Raw genomic sequence first — 21,188 nt, 5'->3', positions numbered from 1 at the left:
TACTCCCTTAATGGTGTTCTGCAGCAAAAGGTAAGGAACCTCTGTCCCTCCTAGTACTAGAGAACACTCTGCAGTGCCCCATATTTTGCCTTTTCATTCAGTAGTTTCCTTCCCCCTTCCTTTTCTGCGTACTTCAAGACTATTATACCTTTCGAGCTCCCTTCCAAACTGAATTACCTATGAAGATTTTACATTCACATATACCGATGCAAAAATGGTAAAGATGCCTTCTTCCTGAAATATACCACAGAGCTGCAAATACTGCTTCTTTATCCTCATTGCAAAAAGAGAGAAAGAAGCCTTAAGAACTTAAATGTCCTTATGAGGGGTGGCTGGTGAGACTGGCTGGTGACTGGTGGTTTGGGAGCTCCCTGAGAAGCTGGCTTTGCTGACCCGAGGAAAAGAACATGCAGAACAAAGCAATTCAAAGAACAACCAGGATGTACCAGTGCTTGTGATTCTAACACAGTCCAAGTTTTTTGTAATAGCATCCAGCTTAGCTATCAGTTCTCACTCGCTCACTTTACTAATTATATGATCTTGCTTTTCTAAGTAAACTTGCAGAATTTCCTCCCTGTGATTTGAGAGGGCACTTCTCAAAGCCAGCATTTCCCTCCATTTAGGTAAAGCAAACAAGAGCTTTCTCTTTGAAAGTATTTCAGCATCACGAGATAAGTTTCCTTCCTCCTTTCAATAATTGCAAGGCTCCCCAGAGGAAAGTGCCAACAACATTATTTCCTTCCAAATTCTGAAAGAGATACAATGTTCTTGTGGGTGGTGAGATTAGATTACAGCACAATTAATTGTTGGTGTCAAGCTTTCAGTTTTGAGCTCAGCCTCAGCTCTCATGGACGTGGTACTTCAGCTCACTATGATCTTTAGTCACCTTTCCCCCTTCTCTGCATGAAATAGTAAAGAAACACACAGCAGCCACAACAACCACAGTGTCACTGAAAAAAAAAACCAACAACCAAAAGGCATAAAGTCCAATACTTAATATAAATGCTATAGCTTAACCCTTTGCCCACAGGGAACGTTCCCCAGAAGAGGGTACAACCAGATGGGAGGACATGGGACCAGAGGGTCTTTCTTGAAGAGTTTACCATTGGAACATGGTAAGAAAAGCCCACGCAGCGTCCAACACGTGGGGCTGGAGGAAGCAGCAATGAAGAAACCGCGTGGTCATCTGCTGTGCATAGCCAAGCACTCCATTAAGGCAGTTTTATGAATAAGTGAATAAATAAAATCAGCCAGCTCCATCTGTTATTCACTCTAACCACAATGGGGTGGATTGATAGCTTATAGAGTGGGTTTTTGAGGAGATATGGAAAAAGTGCCCTTCCAGATTAATTCAAGGACAGCACTCTAAGGAGTCTGTTACCCATTTTTCAAACGTTCTTATGTTTATTTACTGAAACAACAGGAGTAATATGACATCATAAATCTTCTAAAAATTGAAATAGTAGTGCCAGCCTTGAAAGATTAATAATAAGGAATGCCTTTTAGAGTGCGCTCATGGAAATGTAATATGAATGATTAGTGTTTCTGAACATTAGAATTACAGTGTATAATTGTAATGTTATAGCAGCTATATAGGAGCCAGTGATCCCTTAATGGAATACAGTGTGACTTTAATTATTTACATGGAAAAAATCACTGCTGATACAGTCCCTGAATGATAGACCTGCATTTTCCTATACCCTGCAAGAGTTGTGCAGGAAGAACATTGCTATCTATGCTGGTATACCCAGCCCATGGTTATTATTTATTCAGTTACAAATTCTACCCTAAAGGTAGCTATGTGCTGAGAGTTTAGATCCTAGGGAAACCAGGAATGTCTCTTAGTTGGTGATGTACTGGCACAGGCTGTCCAGAGAAGTAGTGGAGTCACCATCCCTGGGAGGTGTTCAAGAAAAAGGGAGATGTGGCACTGAGGGACATGGTTTAGTGGTATGGTGGTGAGGCATCGATGGCTGCACTAGACCAAGTGGCCTTTCCAACCTCAATGATTCCATGAGTCTCATCCTCAACAGCATGCTTACAAACATAGGCATGTACATTTGGGACACATTTCTGGAGAATGTATGTAAAGTCAGAAAAATAAAACAGTCACAAAAAAGACCAGGAGTTGTTCAGGTGCTTTTGTAATGTCTGTAGTATAAAAAGCATAATAAGATTAAAAGCAAAACGTTTCTATCCTGCATAAAAGGCAGGACCTTGTATATTCAGTGATGTGTGCCAGGAATTCCTCTCCCTGTGAGTACGGCCACCTGCAGGGAGCAACTCGCAGGTCACAACTGCTTGGGGATGATGGTGTGTGCCCCTCTGCTGCCAGCCCCAGCCGAAGGGTTCGTGCACACCAGGCTATCTCAGAGCAGGCTGCCCCTGCCTGGAGATCTTGCTGTAGAGCCTTGCTCCCAACGAACAATTGATTTGATAGCAAAGGAAAGAAAGCATTTTTAAAATCCTCCCAGCCCCAGTCAAGGGACTCATCATAAAACCATCAGACAGAATTCAGCAGAGTGGAAATCCCTGCTCTGATAAGCCCCAGCCACGGAAGGCGAGGGAGGCCAAGTTCAGGGCGGAGGTGCTCCTGCTGGATGCCCCGCACTCCCTCGTGCCTGACTCTCTCTGCTGTTTCTGACTGACCTGTGCTGTTACACATCATTAATGTTAAAAAAAGAGCAGCTAACGAAATGGAGCTGCAAGCGGTTCACACCTGAACTACACCCCGTCCTTTTTGCTGGAAAAAATTGTAATTTGGTGAAAAACTAATTCCAGACATTCCTGGTGCATGATCATGCACACGGGTGTATGACTTTGGCACGCAAGGAACTGTAAATGCAGTATAGAAGAGCACATTTGTTAACACAGTTTATTGGCACACTTATTGGCAAAGCATACATAAAATACAGTTGTATTATATAACACACTGACTCACTGTGTCTTTACATGATGAGTTGAACATATTAATATGTAAATGAAAAAATTAGTTTCTTTTATAAAGTTTCACATAAATACACTGGAATCCAAAAAAAGTAAAACAAAACAAAACGAAAAAAAAAAGGTTTGAGGGCTTTACAAAAATATTATACAAGAAATATACTATGAAAAGAAATAACAACAAAGCCAACTCAGATACAATAATAAAAACACAAAAGTTTTAGATTTATTAAGCTGCCCACAAAGTTAATGGATTACATGGCTTTAAAATATCTGGATCAACAGCAATTTTACAAAGCATAAACTCTCATAGGACTGGGTGTGTTTTTCCACATAAAAATATTTCTCATGTCTTTGATGAAAAAAAGACATTTCTTGTTTCAGTATTTTCATTAAATGATGGAAAGAGTATCTACTGCCATCAGCTACATGTGAATTAAAAATGCTGGATCCTTTAAATGATTAACCAATGAAAGAAAAGTCAAAGAAAGAACAAAAGTTACTTTAAATTACTTTTCCTTAAAAGCTGTTTTTTTTTTTTTCTGAAACAAGAAATTTCAGGTGCAAGTTGAAAAGCAGAAAATATATTACAATTGTAAAAAGTTTTACATAGTTACGTTAATGAGATCCTGAGCACTGATGATTTGGTAAAATATGGCCATTGTTTGATGAGGAAAAAAACAACCCCTAAAATAGAATGCATTGTCAGAAATTTGCCACGAGACGCTATTTAATTTTCAATTATTTTAATTGAGGTCAGTGCCAGTATCATGTTGTATGTGAAGGCTTCCAGGAAACGTATATGGAAGCTTATACAAGATTTTTCTCCAATTAAAAAAAAAATCAGATAGATTTAGGTTAGAAATAGATACTGTATCCATTGAAAGGTTTCTTTAAATTGTTTTGAAGGATGCTGTGAAACAGTAATTAATAACCCACTGACATAGGTGGCAGTGGGTACTGCTGCAGAATAACCTATTGGGAAGCTTGTGGTGTGGGGTTTTCAGATTTAGTCTCCTGGTTAGCAGGAGGTTTGCTGTTCCACGGGCTGTTATTTCCCAGTGCAGGTGAATTGTTGAAATCTTCTTCATCATCCATGCCATTTGCTGCATCATACTGTGTATTCTCTAATCTAGTGATAAGCCTTTCGTCTTCATCTCCAAATTCGCCTCCCATCAGAGTTGGTTCTCCCACCACCATCACATCCTGTGAACAGCACCCAATATTTGTTATATGGAAACCTTGAGAGAGAAAAAATCAACTTAAAAAAATTGTGTTAGAGAATTTGCATCTCTTAATTTTGTGATATTTGAACAACAGAGTTAAAAGTGCCTGCACAGTAGGAACCAGGAGACAGGCTTACATTTTCTTTCTAGTTTAAGTGAAATACCATTAACACAACATCTCTCTAGCTATGTGCTCGTGGCTCAGGATCTCAGGAGCTCCAGAACAGAAAAGCAGATAGACTCAATTTTTTTTAGGAAAACAAGCAGGCTATGAAACTGCCTTAACGTCCTGCTTGAGGAATTTAGGCTTTATTCAGCCTCTCTTTTCTGAGCCATTTCATATGGAAAGGCACCAGGGTGCTTCTCAGTTGCTACGCATATTTTAAAACTAGTTTTAAAGAAATCACATTTCTTATCCTTAGATTTTTCAAATGTGGAGCACGGCATTCTAATAAAGATGGTAACTCTCTTATCCTTAGCCAGCCAAGCCCTTTTACGCATCCAATATACTTGACATTCTGCTACTTAATTATGGTAATTAATTTAGGTAAAGTTTTCGATAAAAACAATGTTCACACTGATTTGACAATTTGCATAGCTAATTAAGTCATTAGCAAAAACCTGCTGATTGCCAACAAGCCCTGAATTTACCATCTGTTATTTCATGGTGCCTGTCACCTAACTCCATGTAGGCAACCCTGCCGCCAATCTGTGCAGTAAGAGGACCAATCTGTCCAGCTGGTACCGTAAAAGGAAGATGAAGAGGGCTAATTATAATTACACTGATGAAGCTAGTAGTCATCAAAAACTGAAGCATGCAAGAAAGAAAGGATTCATCTAATCACTGCTTTAGGTACAAATTGTCCTTTCATGAAAACAAGTAAACCGCCTACTGCACTCCAGTGCATCGCAGATTTGCTGCAGTAAACCTAACCAGCATGGGATAGAAAGGTGCAAACTTGAGATTGGAAAGCAAAGGTGCAAAGCCAGAGAGCTCTCTTGTTCTCTCTGAAAATTAGGCTGCTGTGCTAGCCACTACAAGAAGTATGTGGGATGCATATTTTCATGCAGCTCAAGTGGCAGGGCATCAGGTAACATTTGGCTAAAGTGCAGTCATTCCAGATGTCTAGCTTTGTACCTGCTGATTTAAAAAGCCCTTCACAGAATCCTAGAGAACAACAGATTCATATTTTAAAGGATCTGTTCCTTCTTATGAATGTAGAAGCATTTGTGAAAAGGAAACAGAAGACAAATGCTTACATACAATGCTTTTTGTTAAAATCTTCTATATACTTAATTCCCCACAAAACAATACAAATCACTGCCTCTATTTATGCTGCTTCTTGATATCCCTTAGCAAAGGCTGACATGCTACAGAAGAATGTTTATATCACATCTTCAGCCTGTGCTACATGACAAATTTGTGAGTAGATGGATGCTGCTGCATGATATCTTTTTACATTCTCTACATTTTGTTACTCCACCTATCCATAAAATCCTTTGTTAAATCAAACACACATAGCTTTGCAACACAGAAGTTTAAAAAACAAAGGTGTTTATAACCAAAAGTCTCTTCTAATTCATTTCATCCCCCTAAACAACAGAGAATGTATAACGTGCACTGCTGAAGCAGACCTGACCTCAATGCATTGTGAGAGCATTAACAACAAGAGACCTGGCAGAGAGCAAATTGGATCGGAGCGTGCAGTGATACGTCAGGCAAAAAGGACCGCAGTGACTGAGATACAGAATCACAGACCGAGGTGGCAACATCTCCTTTTACTTCAATGCTCGTGAGCATGGACCCTGATGCTGCCTCAAGTTCTCTGTGTTGCCATACCAGGAAGAGGTCAGCAACTTGGATGAGACTTGGAGAAGTGCATCAAAAATAACTGGGGGCTAGAAAAGCTGGCTGGGGAGGCCGTGGAGAAGAATTAACTGTATACTGCATTGACCAAATGACTGGGAGGGGTAAATATCCTTAATAGCTGCTACTGCTGAAAGGAAGAGTATCATCAGTTTAGGCCAATCTGAAGTACTAGGGCACTAAGATGACATTAAGTAAATGAAAATGTAACCCCCACTGATAAGACAATATTCCTGTTGCTGAGAACTGCAGACTGAGGATTAATGACCCCAGTAGAATAGTGCTAGCTTCACTGCTTGGGTCTCCTCACAGTGGACTGGGAAAAACCTCAATCTGCAGTAGGGAACGTCTGTGCATCAGTGGGGAGATAGTCAGTGACCTTGTAAGTATTTCCATCTCTAATTTCTCAGGCTCTTTGCAAACATTATTCCTTAATTTAATGACACCCACTGAGAGGACAGTTTGCACTTATATTTCTCTCCATGCCTCTGAGTCTTTCTCTCTCTCTCTCTCTCTCTCTCTCTCTCTGGGAATTAAACTACAATTATATTGAAGTTAGCTGAGTTTTCCCTCATTCTATTTAAGAAACAGATATCACAGCATTAGTTACAGGACATTAAAAGTATATATATATCTCTATATATGTATATTCTTGACAATCCTGCTGCTTATACTATGTCAGGCAAAAATACTTTCTCAGGAAGCGCACATGCTGGTTCCTCCCCAGAGAGGATTCTGCTCCTCAGACTGAAAAGCTGAAGACCCCACCGAGTGTACCCCATTGAACCTCCACTCACTAATTCCCGTGCAATGACCACCAACCTCTGAGGAGGACTGGAAGTGACTCCTTTTAGAGCCCCTCAATGCTTCTCCTTAAATTGGCCAGTGGGGGTCACTGCTGTTGAATGACACAAGGCTCCATCCCTCCCAGGGTTGAGGCTGCAGCTCTGGAGTGCTCCTAGCTCCTGCTCATGGAGTGAGAAGCAGAATCCAAGAATTAAACCCTAGTCTCTTGCACGGCAGCAAACACTGCTATGGCCTAGTTATGGTAGCACATATTTGACTAGATTAGTTTAAAAAAAGATTTAGACTGTAGTCACTCAATCTTATTAATTTACTCTGTGATTAGAAACAACATTTTTGGTCAAGGAATGTCTCACGATAGTAAAGTGAAGTACAGTGAAGCACTGTAAATAATGCAGTGGCTGTCTTACAGTATCCAATATAAATGTATTATTTTATATTATAACCACAAAGCAGCTTTCATTTATATCACACCTTTCATCCTGCAATATCCCTAATTGCTATCCAAACTTAAATTGATGCACATAAACTACACACAGATCACTTCAGACACAACTCAAATGCAAGCACTACTATTTAACAGACCCGTCATTTCTCAGGCTTCCACCTTTTTGTACCTAGCCTCAACATTTAGCTCCGCGATACCCAGTTACATAACTGGACTTTTTAACTTGGGATTTTAAAGATAATCCTGTAACTGATCAATGCCTTACTTGTATATGGAGGTTAAAAAAAAATATTACAGTGAACGATGTAAAATGCCAATCTTTACTTTGCTATTTTATTTTGCTTTGCTGTTAATTTGCTTTGTTAATATGTAACCCAGCTCAGGTGTCACAGTCCTCAGAAGTACACAAACAGTGCTTCACAAGCCTGAGATAACTAAAAACACCTGAAACTATTAAGTAGAAGTTTTAAACAAGCCTCACACTACATGGACTGAGAGTTGTACAAGTTTTAGCAGCCAGAACATCTGTAAGTGCAAAGTTAAAAGAAGAAAGGTATCTCTTCCTTATTTTTTTTTTAGTTTTAGTGGTGATTATTTTAATAATTGACTTTGTAACTTCTTGCCACAAAAAATATTAATTACTTAGAGCCCCACTGTTGCCCTCCATAGTAATGGTCACTATCTCCAAGATAAAAACATCAGACTGCCATTTGTGTTGAAATGATCTGTAGAAACAGAACTGACATTTTAATTAGGTTTCAGAGTAAACACTTTCTAGAGGAAAATGGTTATCTTTCACATCTCATCACAGTCCTCTCTGTTAACTTGACATTCTGGTCTTGTTTGGTACATTTTTCTCAAAGTGCAACAACTGGAAACCAATTTGCTCACTCTCGTCTGCTTAAGGCAAAATCTTAGATTCTGAATTGCACTGTTCTGAGACACAGTATAATTTCTGACACTAATCTTCTAGCCCTAGAACTGCAGCTTCTATAGTACAACATCCATTACAAAGCACCTGAACCTACCCCCTTTTTCTGAAACATGTAAGAGATTGTATTGCTGCCTTTCACGTTATCAGTTTGTTTATGGATTTGGCTTTCTGAGGAGCTTACAAAGAGCTACAAAGAGAAACAGAGATTATAGATGTATGTAACTCATTTAAAGAGAGCAAGGGGGCTCTAATTAAGACTCTGGATGTAACAAAGAACATTTGATTTACTTAGTGGCATGTAGTGATGCTTTATTCTTTTCAACAGAAATGATATTGGGTTCTTGATTACAGTATTACACGCAACAGGATCTTCATTAGTAAAGGAAAGCAAAAGCCACCTCTTAGTTCTATAGTATTCTAGAGCAATGGTTCTTACAATTTGCAAGAGTTGTGGACTGTTGTCAAATTTCCAAATTCAAGTAGATTAAAATGGATCAATATGAACTGTTTTTATTAAATTTAATTGAAAGTGATTTTTAATGTGTATCTCTGTATGGACATCAAATACCTGTAATCCACAAATCACAGTGTACATGACACTTGTCTGCATACAAGAGTCTGGTCTTAAAAGACAGTTTTATATGAAACAGAAGAATACAAAAAAAAGGAAAAGGAAATCAGATCTCAACCTGTGAAGAGGCAAGAAAACAGAGCAAAGACATGGAAGAACATTGCAGCTAGCTTCAAATATTAGAGGAAATACATAAAGTGTAAATGATAAATGATGACTCATCCAAATTAGATAACTAGCTTTCTTTGAAATTACAAGAAAGATAACATTAGAAAGACAAGCTTTGCATGACCCTTGCAGGAGGAGTCTTGCCTATCTTTGCTCTCTGTTTGGAGGAAAAAGGTAATCCCAGTAACAATGGGTTGACATTTTTCCAAAAATTAGATATGATCAAGATCAGGAACAAACCTGAGAACAGTTCTAATAAATGGAATTTACTGAGACTAAGACAGATGAGTGGACAATTTCCAGATCCTTGTTTTGTCGACTCTCTCTACACTCTAAACAAAAAGCAGGACATCTGTGGAAACACTGGAAGTACCCAACCCACACCAATGGGAGCCTGAGAGAAGCAAACTGCTGGTGAGAGAAATATCTCAGTATTTATGCTCCTGGATGGACTTCAGTGGCATTTGGCTCTCATTCCAATGCGCTGCAGCATATTGGCTCAGCATCTATGGATTCAAGTCAAAAGAATTACTGAACAACTGAAAGGCCAACCTACACGAGTTCTGCAGTGTAATCATGTAGCACACTGGCTAACTACATTTGTCTGAAGAAAGCTCCCAATATGGAGGAAAAGTGTGAAACGAGGGATTTGGGAAGAAACAGTCCCATTGAAAAGAGAAGATGCTGAAGGTCTGCAACCAATAGCATGAGATCTAACATAATCACAGAAGCCGTATTATAAAGAAAAATAAGTACAATAGAGTGCAAGTGACTGTCAGAAGGGCAAAACACTGCATTTTATTTAGCAGAGCTGAGGAAGTATAAAAAAGCTAGAGATATGAGGACAGCATGAGACTGACCCTGTTGAAATTACTGATGAGAGGGAACATGCATATCTACCCACTGTCAGAGACCCTTAAGATAATTTTGAGGACTGTGTCATTAAAGATGTATCAGAACATGTCAGCACAGTCAAAGTGCTAAAAAATTTAAGGCAAAAAAAGGGGACAAATGATACTGACTGATTAGGTTTCAGCAGCTGAACTTCAAGGTGCAGCACTAAACTCACCTACGCATGGAAATACAATGCAATGATTTCTCTTTCTGGGCTTGGACTTGTATTGTCATTACTGTCCCTGCTTGAAGAACAGATCAGAAAATACATAGGTAGAGGGAATGGCTTAGCACTATGTATTTATCTGAAGATCTGCAAGGTGCTATGGAGAAAACGAGAAATGTCTGAAGATTCAAACTTTGTCACGGCAACAGTACTTCAGCAGCAGCTTCCAAGTCACTATCCTGAAAATTTACAATTTGCCTTTCCAGAAGTGAAAACCTTATTACAGAAACACAAGCTAATGGTGTGAGTGAGAAGACTGGATGAGAGAATATTATGGTATGTTCACCTACTTCGTAGAGTGTACACAGCATTACTGTAGAAGCAAAACTGAATAATTATTAATGTTCTAAATCAAGAAACATTACATAGAGTAGAGGTCAAGGAAACATTCTCTAACCATGCTTAATTTACTATCAAAGAGAAAACAACATAGAAGCATAAAATGGACAGGAAATTAGATTCCACTATGGTGGAAAGGCTATCTTTGCTTGCTGGAAAGAAACCACTGGAGAAAAAGAGAAAGCTTACATCTGGACTACATGATTTCATATTAATGCAGATGTGGCACAAACATGAGCTCATTTCTGGGGTTCTCCAGAAATGATGATGGGAAAAATGGAACTGGAACTAGCTAAGTTCATGTGAGCCATGTGGACAGAAGCAGTGATTTCATTCCTTTTCCCTAATAACACTTTTAATGTGGAAAGCAAATTATTTCAGAAATTGAAAGCTTTCCCATGTTTCAAGATATCTTCAATTGCATATAAGGAAAATAAAGCACTAAGTACTAACTGATTCACTGAGGCAAAGTTAAGAGAATGAAACAGAGTATCTCTCTTATGAAGATAGGTTGAACAACATCTGATACTGACTGGACAAGAAGAAAACTAAAAGAGGGGATTTAGGTTAGATGTTAGGAAGAATTCCTTATTCAGGGAGTGGTGGGGCACTGCAGCAGGCTGCCCAGAGAAGCCATGGATGCTCCTGGAGAAATTCAAAGCCAGGGTGGATGGGGCCCTTGGCAGCCTGAGCTGGTGAGTAGCAACTCTGCCCATGGGAGGGGGTTAGAAGTAGATGATCTTTAACCCTTCCAGCCTAAGCCATTCTGTGATTCTATAAAACAGAAAGCAAGTTAATGCTGTCTGCTGCTAACTTAGCAGCAATAGCATGTCTGCTGTAAGAAGGCTCACTTGAAAGAGTGCATAATTTTGAAGAAACACAGTAACATCTCCCTGTTTAACTGAAAAGTGTTGAATAGTTTTACACCAAAATATCATACCACTAAAATTATTTTGAGTTCTGTCTATCCTACAGATTTGCCCAAAAATCATTTCCATCTGGTTTGCTATCTTTGCCTTGGGGAAGATGGGAAGAACTGCTGGTATGTCAAATCAAACAGCTAAGTATTTTCCACTGTGCTAAGCAGAAGAGTCCTAAAAATGGAACCTGATCCTCCATAAAAAGCAGAGTTTGGACCATCTCACTATTCTGCTATGGGAAGCAAACAATACTGAAAAAAACAAAGCTACTCAGCTTCCTAAAAATCAGAGACGACTGAAAATCCATACCTCATGTCATGATGAACTTCATCATGATGTCTCAGATGCTCAACTAACATCCTAACTAACTAACATAACTAACATCAGGAAGAGCAGCCTTGACTGCTACATCTGTCAGGAATAGCTTCTGAATACCTGAATCAGCTTGAGTATCAATGGGAGGGACAGACAGCTATCAGAGGGCCCAATTACACTCAAATGTATGAGTACACATGGCTGCCACTGAGGCCAACAAAAGTCAACAACACCTCTCCCGGGAGAGCAGGCCTCAGAGAAGCAGGGGTCAGACTCTGCTTGTGCTGAATGAAGCTCAGGGCAGAGAATAGCCAAGATAAAGTGATCTTCCTGACATTCAAACTTGGAGACGGCAGGGAACCAGGAGGTTGCTCAGTTTTACGCCTAATTGCTGTTTTCTTGTAAATATGGTTGATCATTGATCCAAAGGGATTTCTGGCAGACAAACAGTGAGACAGTCGCCTGTGCCATAAGCAGATGAGGTAGCTGACATTCTGACTGCTTCGTGCTGCCAGAAAAGCCCGGAGTTGCCTATGTTAGGGAAAAAATCTGACTCTAGACATAGGAGCCATGTGAAAATTTTAATACGACAAGGAGAAATTATGAGTTTAATGTACTGAAACTCAAAGCTGTTGAAAGCTAGTGGATTGCTGAATTGGTTGCTAAACAAAAACCTTCATCTCATTTCACTAGTGTTAGTCTAGTCCTCTTTTTCATCTGGGTATTCAGGTTTTCTAGGAAGTGCCTGCTTCACGCTGACAAAAGGCTGTATTCTTTGTCAAGCTTCAGAAGAGACCTCGCTCTTTCCTATCTGCTGATCAGAAATCCAATAAAAATCCCTGCATGTTATCCCCGAGATACCACTTTATAGTTCCTATACTACCAAATTAATCTCCCTAGTTTTAAAATGCATGAGCTATCTTCTTATTGATTAAGCCACATTTTGTCACAATTCAGGGTCAGATTACCCCTATATTGTGACTAAGGCAATAAATGTGATATCATTAAAACAACAGGAAATGACTTGGTGTTTCCCTACTTAATTAGGATGCCAACAGTTGCAGCTAGCAGGGTGAATAAACAGACCCATGTTCAAAGGGATCTACCTTCTGTAAATGGAGTGGTTTGATATAGAGATAACATCTGCAGGCAAATTTACTCAAAACTTGTTCTACTTCAGCAACTGAACTCATCACCAATTAGAGATGAGGTACTAATGGAGAAAGATGAGCAAGCTGCTCAGGTATGGTAACCCTGCTGCACAGGGGCTCATTCTCACTTAGCAGTGGGTGGGTGGACATCTTCAAGACATTCTCAATGCTCAGACTACAATTGAAAACACAAAGCCCAGTTGAGTCCTGCCACCACTGGAAAAACTCCTACGGGTGAGTTGGCCCCAGCGCTGAAAACTCGATTCTACTGCTCAGGATAGCCCTGTGTGAGGGTTGGTCATTAAAGATGCATTGAAGAATGGCTTCTTCACACCTCCTCACTAATTCTCCAGCTTCCATGGCATACTATGCAAGGTTACTTTTTGCCTGTTACAGTTTTGCTCAAGAATGCACCTTCTTTACAAAGAGAGAATTTAAGCACTGTAAGTGATTCAGGCCTAAAAGGAAAGTGAGACTTACAGGTACCTGACTTGATAGACTCAGGTTTGCAGCAGCTGACTTTTTCTTGCTGTTGGTACTATTTGCGTTGTTCCCAGCACTGCTGTTTGAAGTGCTGCTGGTAGAGTTTTTCCTTTTTCTCCGTTTGGTTGTCGGTTGTCTTGTGGGTTCTGCTGCAATAGAAGGGTAAGAAGCAAACCCAACGGTAGATATTGTAAAGTGTTTCAGAAGCGCTGAAATATTTTTTTACCTTGTTTTAAATTCACAAGTTTACTACCAGTAGTAATAGTAGTAGTAGTAGATATGAACCTTAGAATAACACTTGAACCAAAGCCAGTGGTTTCTGCTTTCAATTTTGTGTAATAGACAAAGTTCATTTTTCCAGATTACCTATAAAGATATTTGAAAGTATTTTACTAGTGGGAGCATCATGGTAACAATCAGGAAATTCAAAGGTGCTGTGCAGCTTGCTAAGAGTTTTGCTAACCAAAAATCCAGGTCCTGTTCTAATATAGTCACAGTTTCAGCTGCCCCAGCCAGAGACAAAGGGACAAGGCAGCCTTCTGCCCTGCTGGCTGCTATTGATACAGTCTATGAGCAAGTAGCATGTAATTTCCTTCTAATTCTGATATGGGCTTAATCTTTACAACTGACACTTGCAAACAACATGTTAAAGAGTGCTGAATGCCATTTCTTTGTGAATCTTCCAAACTTAGACCGAATCGGGACAATTACATAACTTCTATCAAGGTGGCAGCTGCACTTTTCAAAATTTGCATTTGGCATCTATGTGAATGGTCTTAAATACACAGAACTTTAATAATCTGAGAAAAGGGAGAACTACTTTTTGAGGTTTAAGAGAAAAGAGACTAGGTCCAGGCCTGTAAACAGCATTATATGGGTCTCAAAGACAATTAGTTATGAATTGTTGCTATAATTTCAGACTCACAGCAGGAAGCTAAATTACACAAACTATGAATTCTAATGGAGTCAGTAAGCACTTTGCATTCTATCTACACTTTTTTGGTACTAATTTATATCCTGTGCATTTGAATGTTCACATCTATTGTTCTTGCCTCATATTATGTTGCATCACACTGAAATCATGGACAATCAGAATCATTTTTAAGAATAATTCTGGAGCAATGCTAATTGCTATTACTTCCCTTTGCAAGTAGATTTGCAGCAAAATTTCTCAGTGTTCTTATATTCTCTTAATTATAAAATAAATAAAATACTGGAAATCAAACATACCTGGTGGGGCCACCATTCTCTGCCATTTTTGAAACAAGCAAGTCTTCAAGCAGTCTCGAGGACTCAGATTGTAAGTTTTATGTCTTGACATCAGTTCCTGCATTGGCTCCAGTATTACACACAACTGGAAGAAAAAAATCAAAATTGAATGATTTCATCTGACGAGAGATTCAGTGGATTAGTATTTACATAGCTGGAAGGTACATCCTTGGCTTTTTTGTTTGTTTGTTTGTTTTGCCCTTTGTAACACAGCATGCCTCATATGGCTCAGTTCAATCTGCACTGCAATTGCAGGATCAAAATTCTGAACTGAGAAAACTTTTGCTCACTATTTGACATCTCAAGTATTAAAACCAAATAAAAACAGATAAACTTCAACTTTGGTCTTCCAGACTACACAGATTTTCATGCTTGATTGGCAAAGTTACAAAGATGAATTAATAAATCATAAAATGCCCACAGCAAGTTATCATTCCAGTATAGCAAACGTACACACAGTGATATTCTGACCTCCTGCACCCCACAACAAGGTTTTCTCAGGAATGAGGGCTGTAAAGGCAATCTTTTATCTTTCAGTTCCACGCAAAATAATTCAAATAATTTTGCTCTCTTCTTGTTATGAGGACTGTACATTCTCTTCCCATCACATTAATGACATTTCCAAAAAAAAAAAGCATCTTATTTTCCTTGTCAGCTTGAATGCTCTATTATGTTGAAGCTGAAAATTTCCTGAAGCAAACCCTCTCTCCAAAAACAGTTGCTTCTTATATATTTTCTATCTGCTCACTTAATAATTAAAATCACTGTTCACTGCTTTTTGCTTCTGTTAGCACAGTAGATCTAGCATAAAGGACAGTGGGCTGGTTTCTATTCCCTCCTGTTTATCACCACAGAATCATTTTCAGTCAGTTAAACCTTATGCAAAGCCCCAGAAGAGAACAGAACTGCACATATGTAACCAAGGGCTTACTCTCATATGCAAAATCCTTGGTTTTTGGTTATCCTACATGTGCAAAAAAATCTGTATTGGCCCCTAGCTTCTACTTGAAATTTGCAAGGCTGACACATAGGAAGAAAAGGTTCCTTCCTTGTTAACTGAGCACATTTGATAAAGAAATAGCTGACAGAGAATAAACATGGATCCCACATGTCATTTTCAGAGGTATTTTCGAAGCAAAACTGCATTTAAGAGCAGGGGAAGGTTTGGCTTTTTACCAATAGGAGTAGGGCAACAAGTTGGTCAAATTAGCAGAGGTTAAAATGGCCACTGCAAAAAAAAGGATAATGTAATTTGACTCTTGTTTTGTGCAGCAGTTCCTTTCTGAATTTTAGTAGGTCTTGCTGAAGGTGCACCTTGGACTTATTTCAGCAGGCGAGGTTTTCTTCTGTGCTTTTACAAACATGTAAGATATGAAGCAAATTCCTTTCTCTGGGATGCATAGCTGATCAAAATTTGTCCCATTCTCCCATGCATACTCACTCTCATTTGTATAGATGGAGATTCCAAGCATGCAGGAAAAATAGCTGAAAAGGAGCTGCCATGAGGACAAAGAGATGAATTCAGCATCTAAATATTGTTAGGTATTGGCGCTATCACCTGATGAGCCTTTCATTAACAGCAGTTAAAACAGATAACATAAAGCAGCAGGCAGAATGAAGAGCTCCAGAATGAGGAATTACTTATTTTCCAACTGCAGAAATTGAATCTGCAATTGCTTCATTGACTTTTTTTTCTTACATGGGCTTTTTACATATATTTTTGTACACAAGCATCTGCAAGGTAATAGACAGAGAGCTGCTATCAGATTGTGCACACTGGGCTCAGACTTTCCTCTGGTACAACAGTCTACCAAAAATTAAGAGTATCAGGTTCTAAAATGCACATGGGACCCAGTTTATGCAGTGAAAGAAATGATATATTTTGAGTTCTTATTCAATTTATTCTGTAACCTGCAGGCACTACCTGAAGTTTTGGGTGTGTGTAAGAGAGGCATTTGTGATTGTAATTGACACTATTGCTTTGGTTTTTAAAAATCTGGGTTTCTGGCAGGGTTGTCTAAATTGTCTCATTATGCACAGATACTAACTAGCATGGAAAAGATAGCTGTGATAATTCTTAACAAACTAGTCAGCCTGGGCAGAACACTCACTCACAGAGCTCTAACGCTGCTAGGACTAAAAGTAAATACACATGTAGGGACTTCCAAGATTTCCTTAGGGACACTTTATACATGACACATTTACTTTTCTATATATATTTATTGTTGGCAACAAAGAGAACGTTTCTTCTTTATCATCTGGCAATGATGTTTCCTATTGTGTACAAACTAATGTGCACTGAGAAGAGCTTCGCAGTCACTGCTGTCTGTGGATCTCTAGGCTAAAAAAGCAGGCGGAGCCTGCCTACAATTGCTTTCATTTCAAACACAAGATTAAAATTGGATACAAACCCAAAACATAGCAAGACCTGACTGACGTCACACACATGGATTCAAAATGTTGAGCACTGGGGCCCCTGCACTGGGACATGGACACTTTATCAATTTCTGGATCACAGAATCACAGAATCACAGAATTGTAGGGGTTGGAAGGGACCTCCAGAGATCATCGAGTCCAGCCCCCTGCCAAAGCAGGTTCCCTACACCAGGTATTCAGACTTGCATGAATTCCTCTTCTGGTTCTGGGGCTGGGGAATTCTCAACCAGTTTCTCCCTCTGAAGAGGGAGAAACAAATTCTAAGGTCAGCTTTGGATGCTTGAATAATAGAAGGGTAATGCTCTCTACAGTGACAAGTCCATTTTAAATGCATCTAGCTCATGTGAATTGGACACAAATGTAAAGGGAACTAGATTAACGGTGATTGATACTAAATCTCACAGTCTTTTTCTGTGCCCTTTGAGACCTGCCCAAAAGGTAATGTGACTCACTAAATCCCTGAAAGAGGAAAAGATCTTGGTCCGATCCTAAGCCTGAGGTACCTGCCAATGATAATCTGTGTCTTGTTTTTTTGCAAAGATATAGACAAAAAATGCAGGGAGAAGATGCATTTAATATATGGGTTGGCCAAAACCACCCCATCGAACAGCTAAGGCTGGAAGGGATCTTGAGAGGTCACTGGGCCCAAGCTCTGCTCCAGCAGGGACACTTGCCCATGACTGAGCTCTGGTGCCTACTACCTCCAGCTGCTGATGAGCAGGGCAGCTGGCAGACAGCTCTGACTGTATCGTTTTACAAAGCGACTTCTTAAAACAAAGCTAACAAAATGTTTTACATACTCCTACATTCATTTGCATACAGAAGAAGCCCGAGGCTTTGACTGCCTATTCCCCACAGATCGCCCTGTCTCACTCTAAGATTCCTTTTCAAAATATCTATTTCAACATTTTTCAAGGACTGGATAATATTAAAATGTACAATCTTTTACTGTAACACTATAATAATAATATTTCGAACACCAACAAAACCAATCCCTTTTGCAAGCATTTTCTGCACAGCTCAGAACCAGTCACCCAGAAAAATACCCTACAGACTTAGAAGACTTCAGTGCAGTGACAGTGTATGATCATGGGAATAATTTCTAATTTCTAGGGACCCAGAACTTTTAATAGCAGTGCTTGGCAAGACGAAGTTAGACATTTCCATGCTCCACACCTAGACAACACAAGAGGTGGGGCTCATTTGGCTGCAAACAGGGTCTAGTGCCAGCTAAAATGCCATAGGTGATGCTGGATTTGATTCAGCTGATCTCTCCTGCTGCCCAAGACACAAGGCTCTCTGTGGATGTTTAAGGCTCTAGAAGCTGTCTTTAGTGCCTGGGCAATGGAACTAAGTCTAAGGTTAAAGGAGAAGATATGCTCCTTAATAGCTTTTGAAATATCTTTGTAAGAACAAAGATCATAGTAGAGAATACACTTTCCCTCTGCAGTGCTAGAAGATACTGAAATAACATGGCTCCTAATAACCCAAAATGATTAGAGTTAGTTTCCAGGCATGTTCTGCTATTTGAACTCATCACTGTGATACCTGACCATTGCTGCAGTTTCACTGTGAAGAGCTGTGGGCAGGATTTGGTCCTAGAGAGGATTACAGCACTTTACAGTGCAAGAAGTCGCTGGCATGGGAAGTTTATGTTCTTGGGTGCCCAGCATACACTGGGCACTGTATATGCATACATTTTGGTGTTGTATGGAGTATCAGTGAATTTGGTAGAGTTCCACATGGATCCTACGGACAATTCATCAATTACAGGGCTCAGATCCAGCTTGAGAAAATGGTAATGTTATACCCTTGGGGCTCAGGGAAGTGAAAGTAGGGAACATAATAAAGCACATGGCTTTTTGCATTAGTAAAGCACACATCTGGAAGGATTTGATTTATTTTATTTTTGTAATGACTTTTCTTTTTAGAGGAGAAGACTAGAATTTATAGGTTTCAGAAAGCAGTGTGTTTTAGGAAGGGAGTTATATGAGGAGATACCAGAGGCATTGCAGACAGGAGTCAGAGGGTTCTGAGAATATGGATCCACATGTAATTTCCTGTAGTGCTTCAGTTATCAGCAGAGCCAAAATCTGCCTGTGTAAGTAAGGGGTCAGATTCAGCTCAGAGATCACTCTAGCCACACCAAGAATGCATTCAGCTTTGTGAATTTTGTTCTGATGTTGGCTTTCTGTTCTATTCTGAGAAGAGATTTCTGTTCAGATAGCAGTAAGGATTAGCAGAAAGACCCACATGGAAGTTCTCTTCTACCTTACTTTAGCATGGCATACGTAAGCTTACATATCCTATCACTAATTTAATTTCTGTGTGCACTCTCAGGGAAGCCTCTCGTCTCCACCAGAATTTTCCCAATTGTTATAGTGAGGGTCTGACACACTCCTGGTGAGGATGCTGCAGTTTTGCCAGCTCTGAGCTGCAGGTGGCAGAGCTGACCCAGCTAACAAGCTCTCCCCCTCCACACAAGCTACGGAACACAAAAGAACTGCATCGTTTCAGTCGTTCAATGCCTTTTGCATTTTAAATAGAATTCAGACTTGAGTGTTGCAATACTTACGTGGTGAGACTGACATAATCACCACGCCAGTTTCTTTAAAGAAGGAAACACATTTGGCATAGTACAGCCAATGAGTCCCAATCTACCAAAAGAAGCCATTTTTGAGAACTGTATCTTCCCAACATTAGCAGTTTTGCCCATATAAAGCAAAAGTTTCACTAGCAACAAGCAAATAACAGAATTATCTAAAAATTCATGTTGATGACACTTAAAAACACTAATGAACGATGAAGTAATTTCAGCATTTTTGAATCAAACCAGAGAGGAACCTAATGGCAATGAGAGCCTTCGCCGAAGTTTTATGAAATCTAGTCTTAACTCTTTGATGCTTGAAACTTTTCCTGGTTTAATGTCTGCATTAATCATTTGAAAACTATGGAAACTGTTGAATAGCCAGAGCTCACAGAGATTTACAACCCTTCATAAAAGTGACAACATTTCAATAGGAGTGTTAGTCACTGTCTAATGTTCAGGTAGGATGTTGATGGTGAAACTACCCCTGGAACAGATGCTGCAGCCTTGAACGGGCCCAGTGTTTTCTTTCAGAGCTCAGTTTTTTCTCTTCCACGAGATTCAGAATTATTAACTAACAAGACTGAGCACAATGGTATTTTATTTCTATGCTGAGATTCAGCCTTTCCTCTGCATACCCTATACATATGCTAAAGACAATAGCTCCAGTTAACGTTGCCAATGACATTCTGGCCCCAGTGTATTTCCCTGGGAAAGGTCTCATTGACTTCAGCGGAACAGAACTTTGGAAAAGAACTGAAACATCTTTGCGTGCTGTTTTATGGATTACTACACATACAGATTTTTGGAAGCCCATGGCATATTACTGATACAGCTGCAGTGAGGAAGGGACGCAGAATAGGTATTTTTTCAGCCACTGTAGAAGAGCAGTACCTGAAGGTCTAACTTGCAAGAGCAATGCCAAGGCACTGTGCTCTGCACTCCTGGCATTATGGCAATGAAACAATAATGCTTTGCTGCAGTCCTGAATACAGTTCATTCTCTGGAGTTAGAAACAGGGGAGGTTTATAGCAGAGTTTAAATTTCTCTGCTCATGCTCACTTTTCAGAATTAATGGAAGCATCATTCTCCTGCAGAACAGAGGGAGGAATGAAAATTTCCTAGGAACATATTGCTGCTTCTTTCACTGGCCGACTTGCAACACACTGCCAAAAATAGCTTGTGTTTTTTAAGAATCACATGTGAATACAGAACATTTTCATCTTAAAAACTATCTTTGTTTTCCATTAACAACATGGAGATGTAAAAAAGAAATGTTTGGATTTTTTTTTTTTATGAACCAAAAGAGCTCTTTTCTTTTCTTTTCTTTTCTTTTCTTTTCTTTTCTTTTCTTTTCTTTTCTTTTCTTTTCTTTTCTTTTCTTTTCTTCTCTTCTCTTCTCTTCTCTTCTCTTCTCTTCTCTTCTCTTCTCTTCTCTTCTCTTCTCTTCTCTTCTCTTCTCTTCTCTTCTCTTCTCTTCTCTTCTCTTCTCTTTTCTTTTCTTTTCTTTTCTTTTCTTTTCTTTTCTTTTCTTTTCTTTTCTTTTCTTTTCTTTTCTTTTCTTTTCTTTTCTTTTCTTTTCTTTTCTTTTCTTTTCTTTTCTTTTT

At 39.3% G+C, this 21,188-nt stretch overlaps 1 protein-coding gene across 3 annotated transcripts in view; it reads right to left on the bottom strand.

Moving 5' to 3' along the window:
- Nucleotides 1-3,918: 3,918 nt before the first annotated feature.
- The window catches only part of LDB2 (LIM domain binding 2), a gene marked incomplete at both ends in the record, with an annotated part of 207,471 nt that continues 190,201 nt past the window's right edge, over nucleotides 3,919-21,188 (bottom strand). Inside the window, 3 exons of one of the 3 annotated variants that reach the window (XM_079534665.1) lie at nucleotides 3,919-4,149; nucleotides 13,287-13,438; nucleotides 14,520-14,643. In XM_079534665.1, coding sequence (XP_079390791.1) covers nucleotides 3,919-4,149; nucleotides 13,287-13,438; nucleotides 14,520-14,643 — 507 coding nt within the window. Of the gene's footprint in view, nucleotides 4,150-6,896; nucleotides 7,002-13,286; nucleotides 13,439-14,519; nucleotides 14,644-21,188 lie in introns of those variants that run through there. The other 2 variants (XM_079534666.1, XM_079534667.1) reach the window with 2 other exon arrangements.

Source organism: Tetrao urogallus (genome assembly GCF_951394365.1).
Source record: "Tetrao urogallus genome assembly, chromosome: 4".
Classification (NCBI taxonomy): domain Eukaryota; kingdom Metazoa; phylum Chordata; class Aves; order Galliformes; family Phasianidae; genus Tetrao; species Tetrao urogallus.
This window is presented reverse-complemented; position numbering and strand designations above follow the sequence as displayed.